The sequence below is a fragment of the Polyergus mexicanus genome, unplaced genomic scaffold, assembly GCF_030449975.1.
Source record: "Polyergus mexicanus isolate NDT 795.1 unplaced genomic scaffold, iyPolMexi1.0 SCAF_31, whole genome shotgun sequence".
NCBI classification, from domain to species: domain Eukaryota; kingdom Metazoa; phylum Arthropoda; class Insecta; order Hymenoptera; family Formicidae; genus Polyergus; species Polyergus mexicanus.
Window position 1 is genome coordinate 162,798 of NW_027223351.1, and position 16,042 is coordinate 178,839.

The 16,042-nt window shown below is 41.0% G+C and overlaps 3 protein-coding genes across 3 annotated transcripts; 2 read left to right on the forward strand and 1 right to left on the reverse strand.

Annotated features, from left to right (window-relative positions):
* The first annotated feature begins 1,963 nt into the window (after positions 1 to 1,963).
* On the forward strand, positions 1,964 to 2,767 carry LOC138943677 (uncharacterized). Its single transcript, XM_070314638.1, has one exon. The coding sequence runs from the start codon at positions 1,964 to 1,966 to the stop codon at positions 2,765 to 2,767; it is 804 nt and encodes a 267-aa protein (XP_070170739.1).
* Positions 2,768 to 3,944: 1,177 nt separating this feature from the next.
* On the forward strand, positions 3,945 to 10,751 carry LOC138943678 (uncharacterized). The gene is made up of 5 exons (XM_070314639.1): positions 3,945 to 4,240; positions 5,293 to 5,357; positions 8,842 to 9,093; positions 9,196 to 9,473; positions 9,615 to 10,751. The coding sequence occupies exons 1-5, from the start codon at positions 3,945 to 3,947 to the stop codon at positions 10,749 to 10,751; spliced, it is 2,028 nt and encodes a 675-aa protein (XP_070170740.1).
* A 1,217-nt stretch (positions 10,752 to 11,968) lies between these two features.
* On the reverse strand, positions 11,969 to 14,818 carry LOC138943679 (uncharacterized). Its single transcript, XM_070314640.1, has 2 exons — positions 14,222 to 14,818; positions 11,969 to 12,181 (listed from the first exon to the last, which is right to left on the reverse strand). The coding sequence occupies exons 1-2, from the start codon at positions 14,816 to 14,818 to the stop codon at positions 11,969 to 11,971; spliced, it is 810 nt and encodes a 269-aa protein (XP_070170741.1).
* Positions 14,819 to 16,042: the final 1,224 nt, after the last annotated feature.

Genomic DNA, 16,042 nt, shown 5'->3' on the forward strand with positions numbered 1-16,042 from the left:
GCCGGAATGAAGGCCGATATACAGTCTTTCGTACAAAATTGTCGTTCCTGCCAGTTAAAAAAACTGATACGCGTAAAAACTTAACAACCAATGGTGCTTACCGATACCCCTGACTCCGCCTTTGATAAAGTTTCTATGGACATAATGGGCCCCCTGGCCACTATACGCTCTGGTAATACTTATATATTAACAATTCAAGACTTACTGACTAAGTATTCTCTCGCCCTACTTCTCAAACACGCGGGCACAATAAACGTAGCGGATGCATTCACAAACGAGTTTATTTGTATATTCGGAGCCCCGAGGGCTATACTAACCGACCAAGGTTCCCATTTCCTCAATAGATTAATGCGCAACGTAGCCCATAAATTTAGAATTAAACATTTTAGAACTACAGCGTATAGACCACAGTCTAACGGGTCAGTAGAGAGATCGCACCAAGTACTTTGGAAGTACCTGAAGCACTACGTCGACAAATCCAACGAATGGGACACATATCTCAAGCTCGCATCGTTCTCTTACAATACAAGCGTCCACGAAGGAACGCAATTTACTCCTCACGAGCTAGTTTTCGGGAAGACTGCCAAGGTATCTTCCAGCGAGACCGACACAACCCAGGAGCCGAATGAGAGTTACGCGAGATATCTGACAGAATTGTTTAACAAACTTAAAGACGTGCAAACAATCGCACGCGAAAATTTAATCAACACAAAAAAACGATCTAAATTATACTACGACCGTAAGCTCAATACGCGTAGATTTAAGGTAGGAACTAATGTATATCTGTTACGAGAGCCCACAAAAGGTAAACTGGGGGACCAGTATACTGGACTTTATAGAATCACCGAAATACTCGGTAATAATAATATCAAAATAGCCATAAGTAGACATAAGAAGCGAATCGTGCACGCGGATAAACTAAAGTTCTCGCCACACCAAGCCCCCACTTCGATCAGTACCCCCCCCCCGAGTTCCTGACCGCAGCAGCTATAATAACACCGCACCGGAAAAGGACCGACCAGTTAGCAATGAGCCTTAACATGGAGCCTACCTCACCGATCATCATCATCATCGCACTTCTATCCTCCACTGCATATAGTCTAACGGGATACGACTGCGGTAGTGATAAATTGAACATTGTTACAACTAAGCGAGTTCGACCACACCACGGGCCTACAATGCCGGATTGAGATCGACCGGACCATATACTACTGTGGAATGCATTCCCACATCTCTGCCGTACAAAATGGGAAGCGAGAATACATCCGGGAAATATCTGCCAAAACGTGGAAGAAGCTGCACGACAGTGGAACTATATTCCTGGGAGGCAACGCTTTAATCGCGGAAATCAAAATAAACACCACATCCACGCATAGCCTGACATTTGCCGGAACCCTCACCGTAGACGTACGCTGCACAGGGACGCAATTCAGCAATCCATTCGGAACATGGGACAACGTGGTCGTACAGGCTTCTATCAAGATAACTACCAGGAGCCTGGAGTTGCCGATCAAGCACACCTCAAATGAAGTCGTCTTACCCTCAGGAAGCCGTTGCCGCGCAACGGAGGGTGAATGTAGCGACGCAGACGGTACGTCAACGTACTGGAGAATTATACCGACGGATAGCTGCAACTTCCGACGCTGATGTATTATACCAAGGCATCGCCTACTGGCTCACCCCCAAGGAGGCACAGAAGGAGTCCTCCGTCATCTACACGGTCACAACAAAGGAAACTACGTTCGCTCTAGCCAAGACTTCAGATACGAACCTCTGCGGCTATAAGTTAACCCAGACGGAACACCCGAAGTTATTTATCCTTGAGACGCAACCGAGAAGAACGTTCAAATCTCAATCAAGAATCGCCATCGACAACCTTGATATCTTCTCATACGTGAACTCCAAATTCATATACGTGGAAAAGCACCTGAAGACCCAATTGACACAGCTGTACCGGGACATCATGGGCCAAAAATGCGCCCTGGAGAAACAAATTCTGGAAAACGCACTCTCACTTTCCAGCATCGCCCCGGACGAGATGGCATTTCGTTTGATGAAATCGCCCGGCTACATGGCAATCACCGTCGGCGAGGTAATTCATATCATCAAGTGTGTTCCCGTCCTGTGCAAAATTCGACAGACCGAGGAATGCTATAACGAATTACCCGTCTCGCATGGTAATACGTCATACTTCTTATCACCAAGATCGAGGATATTAATGAAGACAGGAATCACTAGGGAATGCAGCGAGCTGTTGCCGACCATGTACAGAGTCGAAGACACATGGTTTCGGATTACGCCGAGACCTATCGAGGCCTTACCACCATCAACCATCCAACCACTAACTAAGCCCTGGTGGAAGTACGTGAGCCCATCAAATCTCGCGATCAGCGGAATTTACTCCACAGAAGACTTGGACCGCTTGAGAAATCACATAATGTTCCCAGTAGAAAAACCCGCGATGTTGGACACCATCGCGCAGGGAGCTATGGGACACACGATCCCCTATGGGAGCGTGTCATTGTATAATCTCATGGACGAGAAGTCATTAGAAAAGATAGCGGAAAACGCCGGAACACGACTGTGGCAACGATTCATCACGTTCGGATCAGCAAGCGCTGGAGTGCTCGCCATAATCCTACTAGTGAGACTCGCTAAGTTCGTAATCGATTCTATTATAAGACGCTACGCTCTTCACTCTGTCTATAGGTGGAGTCTTCACCTGCTGGGAGCAGTCTGGAGCTCAATCACCTTCTCCTGCAGATGAGAGCCCGCGGACAGCCAGCACCTAGGGAACAAGGGACCCGGAGATCCCTATTGCAGAATCAACGCCCCTTGCCCTCCCTAAGAATAGCGAAGAAGTACCTAGAGAAAGTGTGCGCGAAGACCCCCAAAACTCACCAAACGCCCCACCGAAAGACTATGGTAAATTGAATAAATATCTATATACCCACCGAGGATCCTAGATTAATAAAAATCGCATAATCAATTGTTAGCATAACTTTAAGAAAGTGATGTAAGCGTACTACAAGCATAAGTTTAAGCGCTTTGGAGAATGTTGGAACAATAACGTCCAACATTCTTTTCCGAGGGGGGAGGTATCATCCTGTCAAAATTTCAACCTTTGAATTTCTATTTGTTCTCTCTTAAATAATCTAAGTCTAATAAGCGCAACTTGAATAGCGCGCCAAAAACACGCCATGACACTTGATTCCTCCGAGTGCAGAGGCATGGCGCTTCGTTAGCTCTAAGGAAATTCCCACTACTGAGCATTCCACCACTACGCATCCCTACTCTCGGCAGCGGCCGAGCCGCCGAAGCGAAGGAGCCCAGTGCGCGCTCCAACTTTGGGAGTCTACTCCGCCACTTCGAACCGTCAACAGCTCTCTTAGGAGAGCCTCTCCCGCGACTGCGACGCAATTCAATTCTAAGTTCGAATTCTAACTCTAACTTTAAATTCAATTTCAAAATCCTAACTCTAGTGTTTAATCTAAATTTACTTATAACTCTAAAATTAAGTCGAATTAATGCAACAGTGTACAAGTTGAATGAACATATTGTGCTGTATGAGAATTAAGTCAACTCTTCATTAACGCACCTTATCCAACTCTTGCTTTGAGCCTTCCGCATCCGTAAGTAAATAATACGCATTTTAAGATTATTTCTCCGCTCTCATCCGTTTGGTTAACCTTTCTGTTAACAATATCCTGTTAAAATCTACAGTTATCAAAATACATTTTCGCCCGGCTCTATTCAATTATACACACACGCACACGCTTACACCTGATATACAGTACCAGCAGTACGGACCGCCGCACACTGTTATTGCAATCAGTCCAAACACAAGATACAGCCGTGCGGTCCATCGCACGCCGTGTCCTCTGGAAAGCACACGCCGTCTTGATTAGAGCCAGTGATCAGTGGTTAATTAAATAAATTAACAAATGCCAAAGACCAGACGTGGAGGAGTGAAGAAGCGCGCGCGTAAACTACTTCGCGAGTTGATCCTAGAACCCGTAGATTCCGGGCTATCGCGATACGTTGGTGTAACACCGCACTACGATCCTGAATACGAACAATTATTCGCGAATCATCACACCGCTACCTTAGAGATCTCGCGACGCGCCAAGTGCATAACTCCCATCAAGTGGCCAGCCAAGCTGATTCCAATCGAAGTCGAGCGCCCAAGGACTCCACCCAGTGACATCAACGACAAGGATCCCAGGAAGGCCGGATATCGGTGAACCAAGCAGGGAATCCCGGACCGTTCGATTAACATCCCGACCATCCGTCACAAGGTAAGAAAGTATACTTATGCGACCTTTAGTTACCCCCGAACCCCGGACAATTATTACCAAATCCACTTCGTTAAACGCGCGAATTCCTTGCGAGTAATCCACTTACCATACACGCGTCTTATAACATTGAGTTCTGCCATAATATAATCTAGTTAAACACATCAAGAATATTCTAGAATATTTCGAAACGCGCGTCCTTCCCAGAGTTTTCGGACGAAAACTTCTTATCTGATGGTTAGGATTTGTTTTATGACACGCTTTTCGAGTTTCACTTTTATGACTCACCCTTTGTCTAATACTGAGTTTTTCTTTCCTGACGCACTTCGAGTTTTACTTTTATGACTCACCCTTTGTCTAATACTGAGTTTCTCTTTCCTGACGCATTTCGAGTTTCACTTTTATGACTCACTCTTTGTCTAATATTGAGTTTCTCTTCCTGAGGCATCTCGAGTTTCACTTTTACGACTCATTCTTTTTGCCTGCGTCTCGATTTCCCTTTTGACTCATTCTTTTCTCCGCGAATAGCTTAGTTTTCTGAATGCCCCCTCTGTTTTGTTTAATATTAAGCTAAAATGCACCCTCTTCGTTAAGTTCCCTTCCCTATCTGCGTATCCATCGCGAATAACCTTGATCGCAGGTATCCTTGGGGAGAACCACGCGGTTCATTCGACCCGAAATTCGCGATCGTGTCCTGCAAAAAATTCCGAGCTCTGCAATCCCCTTCTCGCAGCCGGAATTCGACGGGACGTAACAAGAATAGTCGAAAATTCTTGTGCAACATCAAGGAAATTGAGGATATGCGCATTTTTGCGCACAGAGTTGAAAACGCTATGTATGCATGTTTTGTTCGTTCGGAACGTCTTAGTTACGTGTCAGTATGTGAGATTTGCCAAAAATTCTTGTACAACATCAAGGAAATTGAGGAGAAACGTTTTTCTTGACACAGAGCTGAGATCGCTATGTACGCAAGTTTTGTTCGTACGGAACGTCTTAGATACGTGTCAGTAAGTGAGACTAGTCGAAAATTCTTGTGCAACATCAAGGAAATTGAGGATAAACGCTTTCTTTGGCACAGAGCTAAGATCGCTATGTACGCAAGCTTTGTTCGTTCGGAACGTCTTAGTTTCGTGTCAGTAAGTGAGATTAGTCGAAAATTCTTGTACAACATCAAGGAAATTGAGGGGAAACGCTTTTCTGCGCACAAAGCTGAGATCACTATGTTCGCAAGTTTTGTTCGTTCGGAACGTCTTAGATACGTATCAGTAAGTGAGATTAGTCGAAAATTCTTGTACAACATCAAGGAAATTGAGGAGAAACGCTTTTCTGCGCACAGAGCTGAGATCGCTATGTACGCAAGTTTTGTTCGTTCGGAACGTCTTACATACGTGTCAGTAAATGAGACTAGTCGAAAATTTTTGTGCAACATCTAGGAAATTGAGTATAAACGTTTTTCTGCGCACAGAGCTGGGATCGCTATTTACGCATGTTTTGTTTGTTCGAAACGTCTTAGTTACGTGTCAGTAAGTGAGATTAGTCGAAAATTCTTGTACAACATCAAGAAAATTGAGTATAAACGTTTTTCTGCGCACAGAGCTGGGATCGCTATTTACGCATGTTTTGTTTGTTCGAAACGTCTTAGTTACGTGTCAGTAAGTAAGATTAGTCGAAAATTCTTGTACAACATCAAGAAAATTGAGGAGAAACGCTTTTCTCGGCCCAGAGCTGAGATCGCTATGTAGGCAAGCTTTGTTTGTTCGGAACGTCTTAGATACGTGTCAGTAAGTGAGACTAGTCGAAAATTTTTGTGCAACATCAAGGAAATTGAGGATGAGCGCATTTCTGCGCACAGAGCTGAAAACGCTATGTACGCATGTTTTGTTCGGAACGTCTTAGTTACGTGTCAGTATGTGAGATTTGCCAAAAATCTGTAATAAACCGCTTTCGCGAGAGGGTCGTGGATAACTCGGTCGGGATCCGGGGCTCGTGAAAGAGTATCGAGAGACGAACGAAAGCAACGTGAGGTAAAATATAATTTATTGCGTGTAAGTATGTGTGTATACAGAGTGAGTGTATGTGTATAACGTATGTGTATACACGTTGTATGTGTGTGAGCGTGTGTACTTGTGCGTGAGTGAGACGATAGGCGAGCGAGTGCGTGCGCGAATGTATAATATCTAAGTATGATGTATAATGTATCGAAAGTATGGGTGTGCGAACGTATAATATCTTAGTAGTATGTACAGTGTATCGAATATGTGTGTGAGGCAAATGGCGATGTGTGTGCGGCAAGATGCACCCGTGTATGTGAAAGATGCGGAATCAGTTAGTGGTGTGGTCGTGTCGGTCGCGGTGCATCCGAATTACATGCACGTATGCGCGGCGCGGAGCGCGATTTCGGCGGTTCGATATAATATCGATTATACGAGCGGATCTTGATTTCGGCAGAGGCCGCTAACTATCGGGCGATAAGTTTGGTCGGGCCGGTGGGCGGTCCTTAGACGCGCCTGTATCGATTCGGTTGCGTTGATTGATGTCGCGGCTGGATTAGATCCTTCCCCTGAGCGGGACTTAGCGCGCCATATTAATGGCGATTCCGATTTCGTAAATGGCGGTCGCGGAATTACGATCCGTTTGTGAGTAACGTTTTGTCGTGTCGTCCGGTATAGTCGGTCCGTGGAATTCAGGAGTGCAACGGTCGACGGGAACACCCGTCAATGGCAGGGAACTCCCTACCACTGGTTAATCGCCGTTGCACTTAGATGGACGGATTGTGTGAGGCGTTGAAAACTCTCGGCGGAGGTTGAGTACGCCCAACCCCGTTTTCCTCTTTTATTAAACGGTCGGAAGGATCGCTCTTGGAGATGCCGCAAACTCTCGGCGGAGGCTGGGTACTCCCAACTCCGTTTTCTCTCTCCTCAAACGGTTATAGGATCGTAGCGGATTTCCAGGCGTCTTACTGACTCTGGCGGTTGCGGAAGATCTGGTCCTGAGATGTAAAACGTGCTCTATTTATACCGCTTTTCCGGCGGGTGCGCGTGCGTAATATGCCTTAATGTTTAAGGCATATTATTTAACGGTGAACCGCCGCGCGCGACTCGGGTGGTTTCGGGAACGGTCGGTACGGTTACCCGAGCGCGGAGACGGTTCCGGGTAAACACGCGTCTTAACGGCGGTTTACAAATCGGAACGTCTTATAAATCTTTAAAAATGGGCGCCTCCGCATTATGCCCGACCGGTGTTTGTTAGGCGGCGGACTTCCGGCGGATCGACGGCCGGGTAACGATGGAGGGATGCATCGTTACAAATTCTTGTACAACATCAAGGAAATTGAGGATAAACGCTTTTTTGCGCACAGAGCTGCTATCGGTATATACGCATGTTTTGTTCGTTCGGAACGTCTTAGTTACATGTCAGTAAGTGAGATTAGTCGAAAATTCTTGTACAACATCAAGGAAATTGAGGATAAACGTTTTTCTGCGCACAGAGCTGAGATCGCTATGTACGCATGTTTTGTTCGTTTGGAACGTCTTACAATAGTTATGTGTCAGTAAGTGAGATTTGCGGAAATCATTGTACAACATCAAGGAAATTGAGGAGACACGCTTTTCTGCGCACTGAGCTAAGAACGCTATGTAGACAAGTTTTATACTTTCGGAACGTCTTACAAGGGAAGGGCGCGACGTTGGGGTCACCGAATTTAAAAAGGTTTTTATATAGTGTAGTACTCTACCAGAAGAGTACTTGAGCAAAGCGACAAGGCGCAACGCTCAGCCATTTTCAAGAAAAATTTATTTAAAAAATACAGAGTTCCTCATACCCGTTTCCGTTAGACCGATTATCGAGAAGTTGGCGTAGGTTGGCGTTAAGCGTGTGACTATCACGCAGCAGACCCGGGTTCGATTCCTGTCCGTCGCATTTTTTATTTTTTTTTTTCAATACATTCCAGCAACGAATGTTTATTTATATAAAATAAAATTAATTTAACTAACCATTTTTTTTAAATTTGCATTTTTCAAACGTAATTTTTTTTAAATTTACTTTGAAAGTGGGCATAATTTTCATTCAACTTACAAACATTATTTTATACATTCTACCCGGATTTTCTATATAAAATGAAGCAAATAAAACTATTTCAACAGTTATAATTTAATACAAAAACTTTTTAATTTATCATAATTTTGTTTAGTGTCTAATTTTTTGTCAACTTCGTTGTACCGTTCCGACCATAATATTTTTGTACCTGATTTGACCGTAACTGCTAACGGTTTCTGTTCCCCTTCCAGACTACTTCCCTAACGTATATTTCTATACAAATTCTATTCTTCGAGATCTTTTGAGATCCTGTCTGATCCAGTCCGATCTTTTACGAAGCCAGTGATCCACCAGTTTAACGTGAGCTAGTGACAGCGTCGGTTGATACTAGAGCGCGAAGTTTGCAAAAAGTGCTTTCTGTAAGTGTATTTAACGAAAGTTTTCTACGATACGTCCGTGATAAAAATGGAGAAAGGACCTTCGACCAGTCGGGAACTTGATATGGATCTCGGAGAAAGATCATTTTTGGACGAAAATTTCAAAGGAGAATTTACGAACGCTCTTTTTGCTGCCAATTGTATTTATGAAGAACAGAATCTTTTGACAAACAAGCCTCCTGAAAAAATCAGTTCTGTTTCTTTGGCCATGGCAGAAGAAATAAGCAAAGCAACAATAAGTGTGCTCAATGAAGGCATTGTTACAACAGAAGAAGAATTAATTATGTTCCATGAAAGTGATGAAGAAGGAGAATTTGAGGAGGTATGTTTTATTGTTTTTTTTACTATTATAATAATTTGTTATTTAATTTCTTAATAACTGTAAAAAAACATCTAATTTCATTCTTTCCAGTGCACAGATGATTCAGCGGTCGACTCCGATTTTAATCCAGAAGATTTTGAAGAGCCTTCTAAAGAATATATTTCGCTGGAATATAAAGAAGAAGTTGTTGGCCTTGCGCAGGCACATCCGAAATGGAGTTTGGCCGCTCTTCATAAAAACGGTGCCTCCCGTTTAAAACGAAAAGATCACCTTCAGCGATGGAAGAAAAACGTTCAAAAAGGTGGAACGCGAATCGATAAGTTAAGAACGATAGATTCTGAAACTTTCGATCGTTTCACCGAAGCAAGACATTGTTTGGAGCAGGTAAAAACATAAAAGATAACTTATAGAAAAAACAACAAATTTATTGCGTTTTTTCCGTTATGTTTTCAAAAATATTATTTATATGATAATATTATATTTATTCTATGTAGCATATATTTTATGTAAATCAAATATTTACAGGTTACTACTAGGACATTGCAGCAATGGGCGATGGCAGCAGCTTTTCCTTTTCTTTCGGATAATTTTCGATTTGAAGCCAGTCTTACGTGGGCGAAGGTCTTCAAGCGAAAGCACAAAATAAGGCAACGGAAAATTACTAAATACGTGAGCAAAAGAGACATCGTTACTCTCGAGGAGACAGTGAAGGCTGCGGAAAAATTTCAAAAGCAAACGAGGTTCCTGATTCCTAGCTTTGATTTGGACCTGGTGATCAATACGGACCAAACAGATTGTCAATACCAGACGATTTATAACAGATCATTGGACTTCCAGGGAGCCAAAACCGTATTTGTAAAAAAACAGAGTTTGAATAAGATCACACATTCATACACCGCACAGTACAGCATAACTGCGTCAGGCAAGTTGCTTCCCCGAGTCTTTCTGTGTCTACAAGAGCCCACGAATAAATTTGGCCCTATAGTTACGAAAACTGTTAAGAAATTAGAAGCAGAATTTAAAAATGTTGTGGTTACTTGTTCTAAATCAGGAAAATTAACGAAAGATTTATATAAACAGTTTCTTGAAACTATCGTAGTGCCATATGTGACAAATAATAAATTTATGCTGATTATTGATTCCTGGGAGGGGCAAACAGATTGTAGTTTGCATGATAATATTTTTGAAAATGACTCTGGGGAAGCAACTTGTACTTTGAAATTTATTCCTCCAAAATGTACGCCTCTTTGTCAACCATGCGACGTATATTTTTATCGGCAAGTAACAAATTTTATAAGACGAATGCAAAATGCACCTGCTTTACTGAAAGATCAGCGAGAAATAGCACCGCGCGAAGATGCTATAAAAATACATTCAATAGTTCACCACCAATTGAGCGCTCCCATCTTCTTTCCTATGTTAAAATATGCTTGGTTTGCTGCGAAATTAATAGAGGAAAGATCAATTTTTTCTAATGTAAATAATGTCTGCTTTCCTTCAACACTTTTGAAAAAGCATTGTGCGTGTCGGGATGCATCTTTTGTAAAGTGCGCATGGTGTGAGGAAAGCCTTTGTTTCACGTGCTTTTATGACAAGTATCATCCAAACAATTGTAAACGATCTGCAGAAAGTGTTGATAAAAATGATAATGAGGATGAATAATAAAATAAATAAAAGTTTTGGCACAATATTCTTCGCATTTTTCTTTGCAATTGTGTATTAATAATAAATTATAACTATATTCAAAGTGTACCGTTAGCAGTTACGGTCAAATCAGGTACAAAAATATTATGGTCGGAGCGGTATAACGAAGTTGACAGAAAATTAGACACTAAACAAAATTATGATGAATTAAATAGTTTTTGTATTAAATTATAACTATGTTGAAATAGTTTTATTTGCTTCATTTTATATAGAAAATACGGGTAGAATGTATAAAATAATGTTTGTAAGTTGAATGAAAATTATGCCTACTTTCGGAGTAAATTTAAAAAAAATTATGTTTGGAAAATGCAAATTTAAAAAAATGGTTAGTTAAATTAATTTTATTTTATATAAATAAACATTCGTTGCAGGAATGTATTAAAAAAAATAAAAAAATAAAAAATGCGACGGACAGGAATCGAACTCGTGTCTGCTGCGTGATAGTCACACGCTTAACGCCCGACCTACGCCGACTTCTCGATAATCGGTCTAACGGAACCGGGTATGAGGAACTCTGTATTTTTTAAATAAATTTTTCTTGAAAATGGCTGAGCGTTGCGCCCTGTCGCTTTGCTCAAGTACTCTTCTGGTAGAGTACTACACTATATAAAAACCTTTTTAAATTCGGTGACCCCAACGTCGCGCCCTCCCTTTGTTAGTTACATGTCTGTAAGTCAAATTAGTCGAAAATACTTGAGCAACATCAGGGAAATTGAGGAGTAACGCTTCTCGCCACACAGAACTATGATCGCTATGTACAAAAGTTTTCTTCATTCGGAACGTCTTAGTTACGTGTCAGTAAGTGAGATATGTTGAAAATTCTTGTATAACATCAAGGAAAATGAGGAATAACGTTTCTCGTTACATAGAGTTAAGATCGTTATGTACGCAAGTTTCCTTCGTTCGGAACGTCTTAGTTACGTGTCAGTAAGTGAGATTTGTTGAAAATTTTTGTACAACATCAAGGAAATTGAGAAATAACAATTCTTGGGACACAGAGCTAAGATCGTTATGTATGCAAGTTTCCTTCGTTCGGAACGTCTTAGTTACTTGTACGTAAGAGAAATTAGTCAAAAATTTTTGCACAACATCAAGGAAATTGATGAATCACGTTTCTCGACACATAATATTAAGACCGCTATGTACGCAAGCTTCTTTCGTTTGGAACGTCATAGTTACGTGTCTGTAAGATAAATTTGCCGAAACTTGACGTTCTCCTTGTACGGCTCGAGATCGAACAGACGTCTTAACTCCGCATGGAGGCCATCGGAGTTGTCTTCCCAGACGTCCTCGCCGATCTCACGCTCGTGACGTTTCACCATTCTAATAAATCGCTGGTGCTCAAAGTTTAGAAAACCGGGAATCTGTATGTCGCTCTTAGTATCGTACTATAAAATAAAATTATAATATATTATAATATACTATAAATAATTATTACAACGTAAAATATGCGAAAATATTGCTTACTCTCTAGTATACTACAAGATTCAATAGGGTTCTCAGCAGCCCCATCGCCAAATCCTCCGCCCACCACGACCCGTTTCAGCGGCCCTGGCACAACACCGTTTCTATTAATGATGGTATTTTCGAACACTTCGTGTAATAAACGAACTTTGAACACGCTTTTGTCACTCACTGCTCGAAACGTTATGACAGCCACGACAGGGCAAACATTGTCTCGATGAAACATTTTAGAGTAGGGCATGTATCACTTACAAAGAACGCTTACCTTCTGCACATGATAAGAAGACAAAACTAAACATGTTCCCGCGAACAATTATTTAAAGTTTTTTAACTATGAATAATATATTTTTATAATATGTAAACCACTATCGAATGGCTATTGAAAAGCTATTGAACGGCTATCGTACAGCTTTGAACAGCTATCAAACGGTTATTGAACAGCTTTGAACAGCTATCGAACGGCTATCGAACAGCTTTGAACGGCTATGGAACAGCTTTGAACAGCTATCGAATGACTATTGAACGGCTAAAAACGACTATTGAACTACAAAATAATTATTTTAAAAATTTTATGTTTATAGACATGTAACATCTGTAGCCCGATAAGGTGACTGATGCCGTTATCTAACGTCACGTACTGAAATTTAATCACATACTGAATCGCATACTGAAATAAGAAAGAGGAAAAGGGGAAAATAAAAGAAAATAAAAATACATTTTAACAATAGCTTATTCTAAATAATGTTTGGATGAATCTTTATGATGATTCGTCCACCAATTGAATATTTTAAATACATTTTGTAAAGCGCAATTTTTCAAATGTTTTTCAGCGCATAGTATTAGTAACGTCTAGCTTATTTAACGAAGTGATATCTTCATAGTCCGCATCCAAGATCTCGAAAATAACGTCGTTTCTCGCATCATCATCAAGTATATCGGTCAGCCATTCTCGTTTTTCGTATCCTTTAACGTACACGATAGTAGATGCTCCATCTTCCTTTTCCATCGCATCCATCACAGCTCTCGTAATCAATCGCCTAGCGAAGCTGTATGGAACGTTTCCATCTTCCCATTAAAGTCCATAGTGATGTCAGCCATGAAGCTTGACATCTCTCAGATTTTGTAAGTGCACGCCATCGTATGGGATTTGCAAAAAAAAGAACAAATCCATTTTTCATCGCTACTCCTTTCACGACAATTCCGCCCTTTTCGCCCGATAATAAATTCTTGCAGATCCATAAACGTTGGCGCGATCATGCTGACAATATTACTGCACGATTGCAAGAATGATGTACGACTTCTATCGACCGTCAAAATTTCAATCTTTATATATTTTGACATTGGAAGGGATATTTGGTAATCTATGTAATTTTACGAACTACGTTAGTCAATGGGCAATATTCGACAAGGCAATCGTGCTAAATGAGACAATAGGCGGTAGTATTTGCCGGTATATCCTCTTTGCACTCAAACCTTAATCTTACGTCCACGGTGGAATTTTTAACAGATTTGTTCTGTAGCGAACAGTCAATAACCGCGAGAGGACCGCAATATAGAAATTTTAAAATGTTTAATAGCACATCATGATCACATCCGTAATAAGATTTGCGAAAACAGGAGTACATATCGAACAGGAGGGCGAATCTATTTTTATCAAAATCTAAATTTAAATCATCGTAGGGATAAAATTCCAAATTTAGATAGAGTTTAATGTTGGTCAATTTACAGTCATCGAATGTAGTAATATCTTTTGACACAGCATTTTTTCTGTCAGTCTGCAGCGCAAACATCACGTATCGCGGCTTCTCCAGCTGAGAGGCGGCTTTCACGGTCCACGAATGCTTGGTCGTATTATACAATAGAAGAAATTCGTATAGATCCCAGAAGCGAAAACTCATATTCAAGTATCGCCTGCTTTCCAACGCGCGTAGCAAGGATAGTTTATTGACCTCGCTCAATATTACATGTGGCATACGCCATTGTATCTTGAATAATTCGATATCAGCTTCAGCCGTAGCATTTCCAAATATGCAATTGTTGTCGTTGCGCGAACGTATCAGAATTAATTCGTGACAAGCGTTAATCACAATTCGCTTATAATCTTCACAAAAACCCAATAGTATGTTTAGCGGCACGCAAAAATTGAAGTAAGCTTCAGCAGCATTATGTGACATATTCCACGCAGCATTCCCCACGATTTTACCCCTCTCGGCTGTTAGAGAGACATAGATTTTAATCGTGGAAGTTATTCCAACGTTTCTGTTGCGGTCAATCTCCACACCGTCTAGTTCATATCGAAGTTCATCAAACATAAACGTGACACAATTGTTGCCCAATATCACTCTTCTCCCTTCAGCTCCTTTACGCACCATCCACTTTCCCTCGACGTATAGAAAACTTTCACATGGTAACATATACAAATCTTGATGTTGTATCGGTATCCGTATCTCGCCGCTATATCCCACCGTTGTGTTGGCATATGGATTGTACGTATGAGTCTCAATCTTGACGATACGATCGTCAAAGATCGGCTCACCTCCGATATTCAAGATGTGAATCATATTGTTTAAGTATTTCGTCCGACGAATCCCAATGATTTTAAAAACTTGCGATTCAACGCGCTGAGCTTCTTTTTAGCGTAACCAGATATCTGATTATTATCACCCGATACCGCAGTCACTTGCCGTCTAAACCGTCCTCGCCCTTATGACGATCTTAACAATATGTGTTATGGCTGATGAAGAAGTTATTGTTATTGAAGATGAGGATGTCATTCTCGAAGATGACCACTTGATGGAAGTTGAGAATTTGTCGGACGATTCATCAGACGAAGACTGCATACTTTCGGAGGATTTCGATTACAATAGTGATTGCAGTAGTGTTATTATGGACATAAATCAACGTACTTTAAACTGAGTTGAAATAAATAGTTTAGGTGCGGCAAAAATGTGCTGTATATACTTTTATTATAAAAGTGAAGACAACGAAAAAATTTGCACATGCTATTTTATGCATATTTTAGACTTATTTTCGAATATTCGTGTTGTGCGACAGCATGAAAGTGCAATTTATGACCTAATCCTGGAATCGTTTTGCGGAGAATGTAGAAAACCGCTGTACCAGATAATGCCCTGCAATATGTGCCCAATTTGCACTGTATAAGCTGGACAAAACTTGTGTTGTGAAAAGACTTAATTAGGAAATATGGGGGACTCCGAACATTTTGCGGAATTAGAACAATTTTTATGGGAGGATTTTATACAAGTGAACTCGGTATGTGCATGCGAGTTATGGGAAAAAACATGCCTTAAATGTCTCGAGTGGTTGGAAGAACAGTACCGACTCGAGATGTTACAACAGGGGCATGGAATTCAATCGCTGGCTAACCGAATCGCGCGACTTGAAAGTTTAAGACATTCGTTACGCAAAAAATACAAACACTTAGATGTCCGTGTCCCGGCGTTATCGACAAACACTCCTGTTACTTCAATTGTACAAATGGTGCAAGGTCAAGCAATCGGCTTGAAGAAATCTCGTACAATAGATTTGGATCATTGTCTGCGAGATCATTATATAGTGACGTCCAAGGATTGGGATTTTGATATATAAAACATAGCTGACGTCTTGTTATGGGTGAGAACCACATTGAAATACTCGAAGAATTAATTGTATCTATTTTAAAAAATATTATATTTGAATTAATTAATAAAATTTCTTTTCTGTTTCAGAAGGAACGCCACCTATATATTTTATATTTTTATTATTTTTAATATTTTTATTATTAT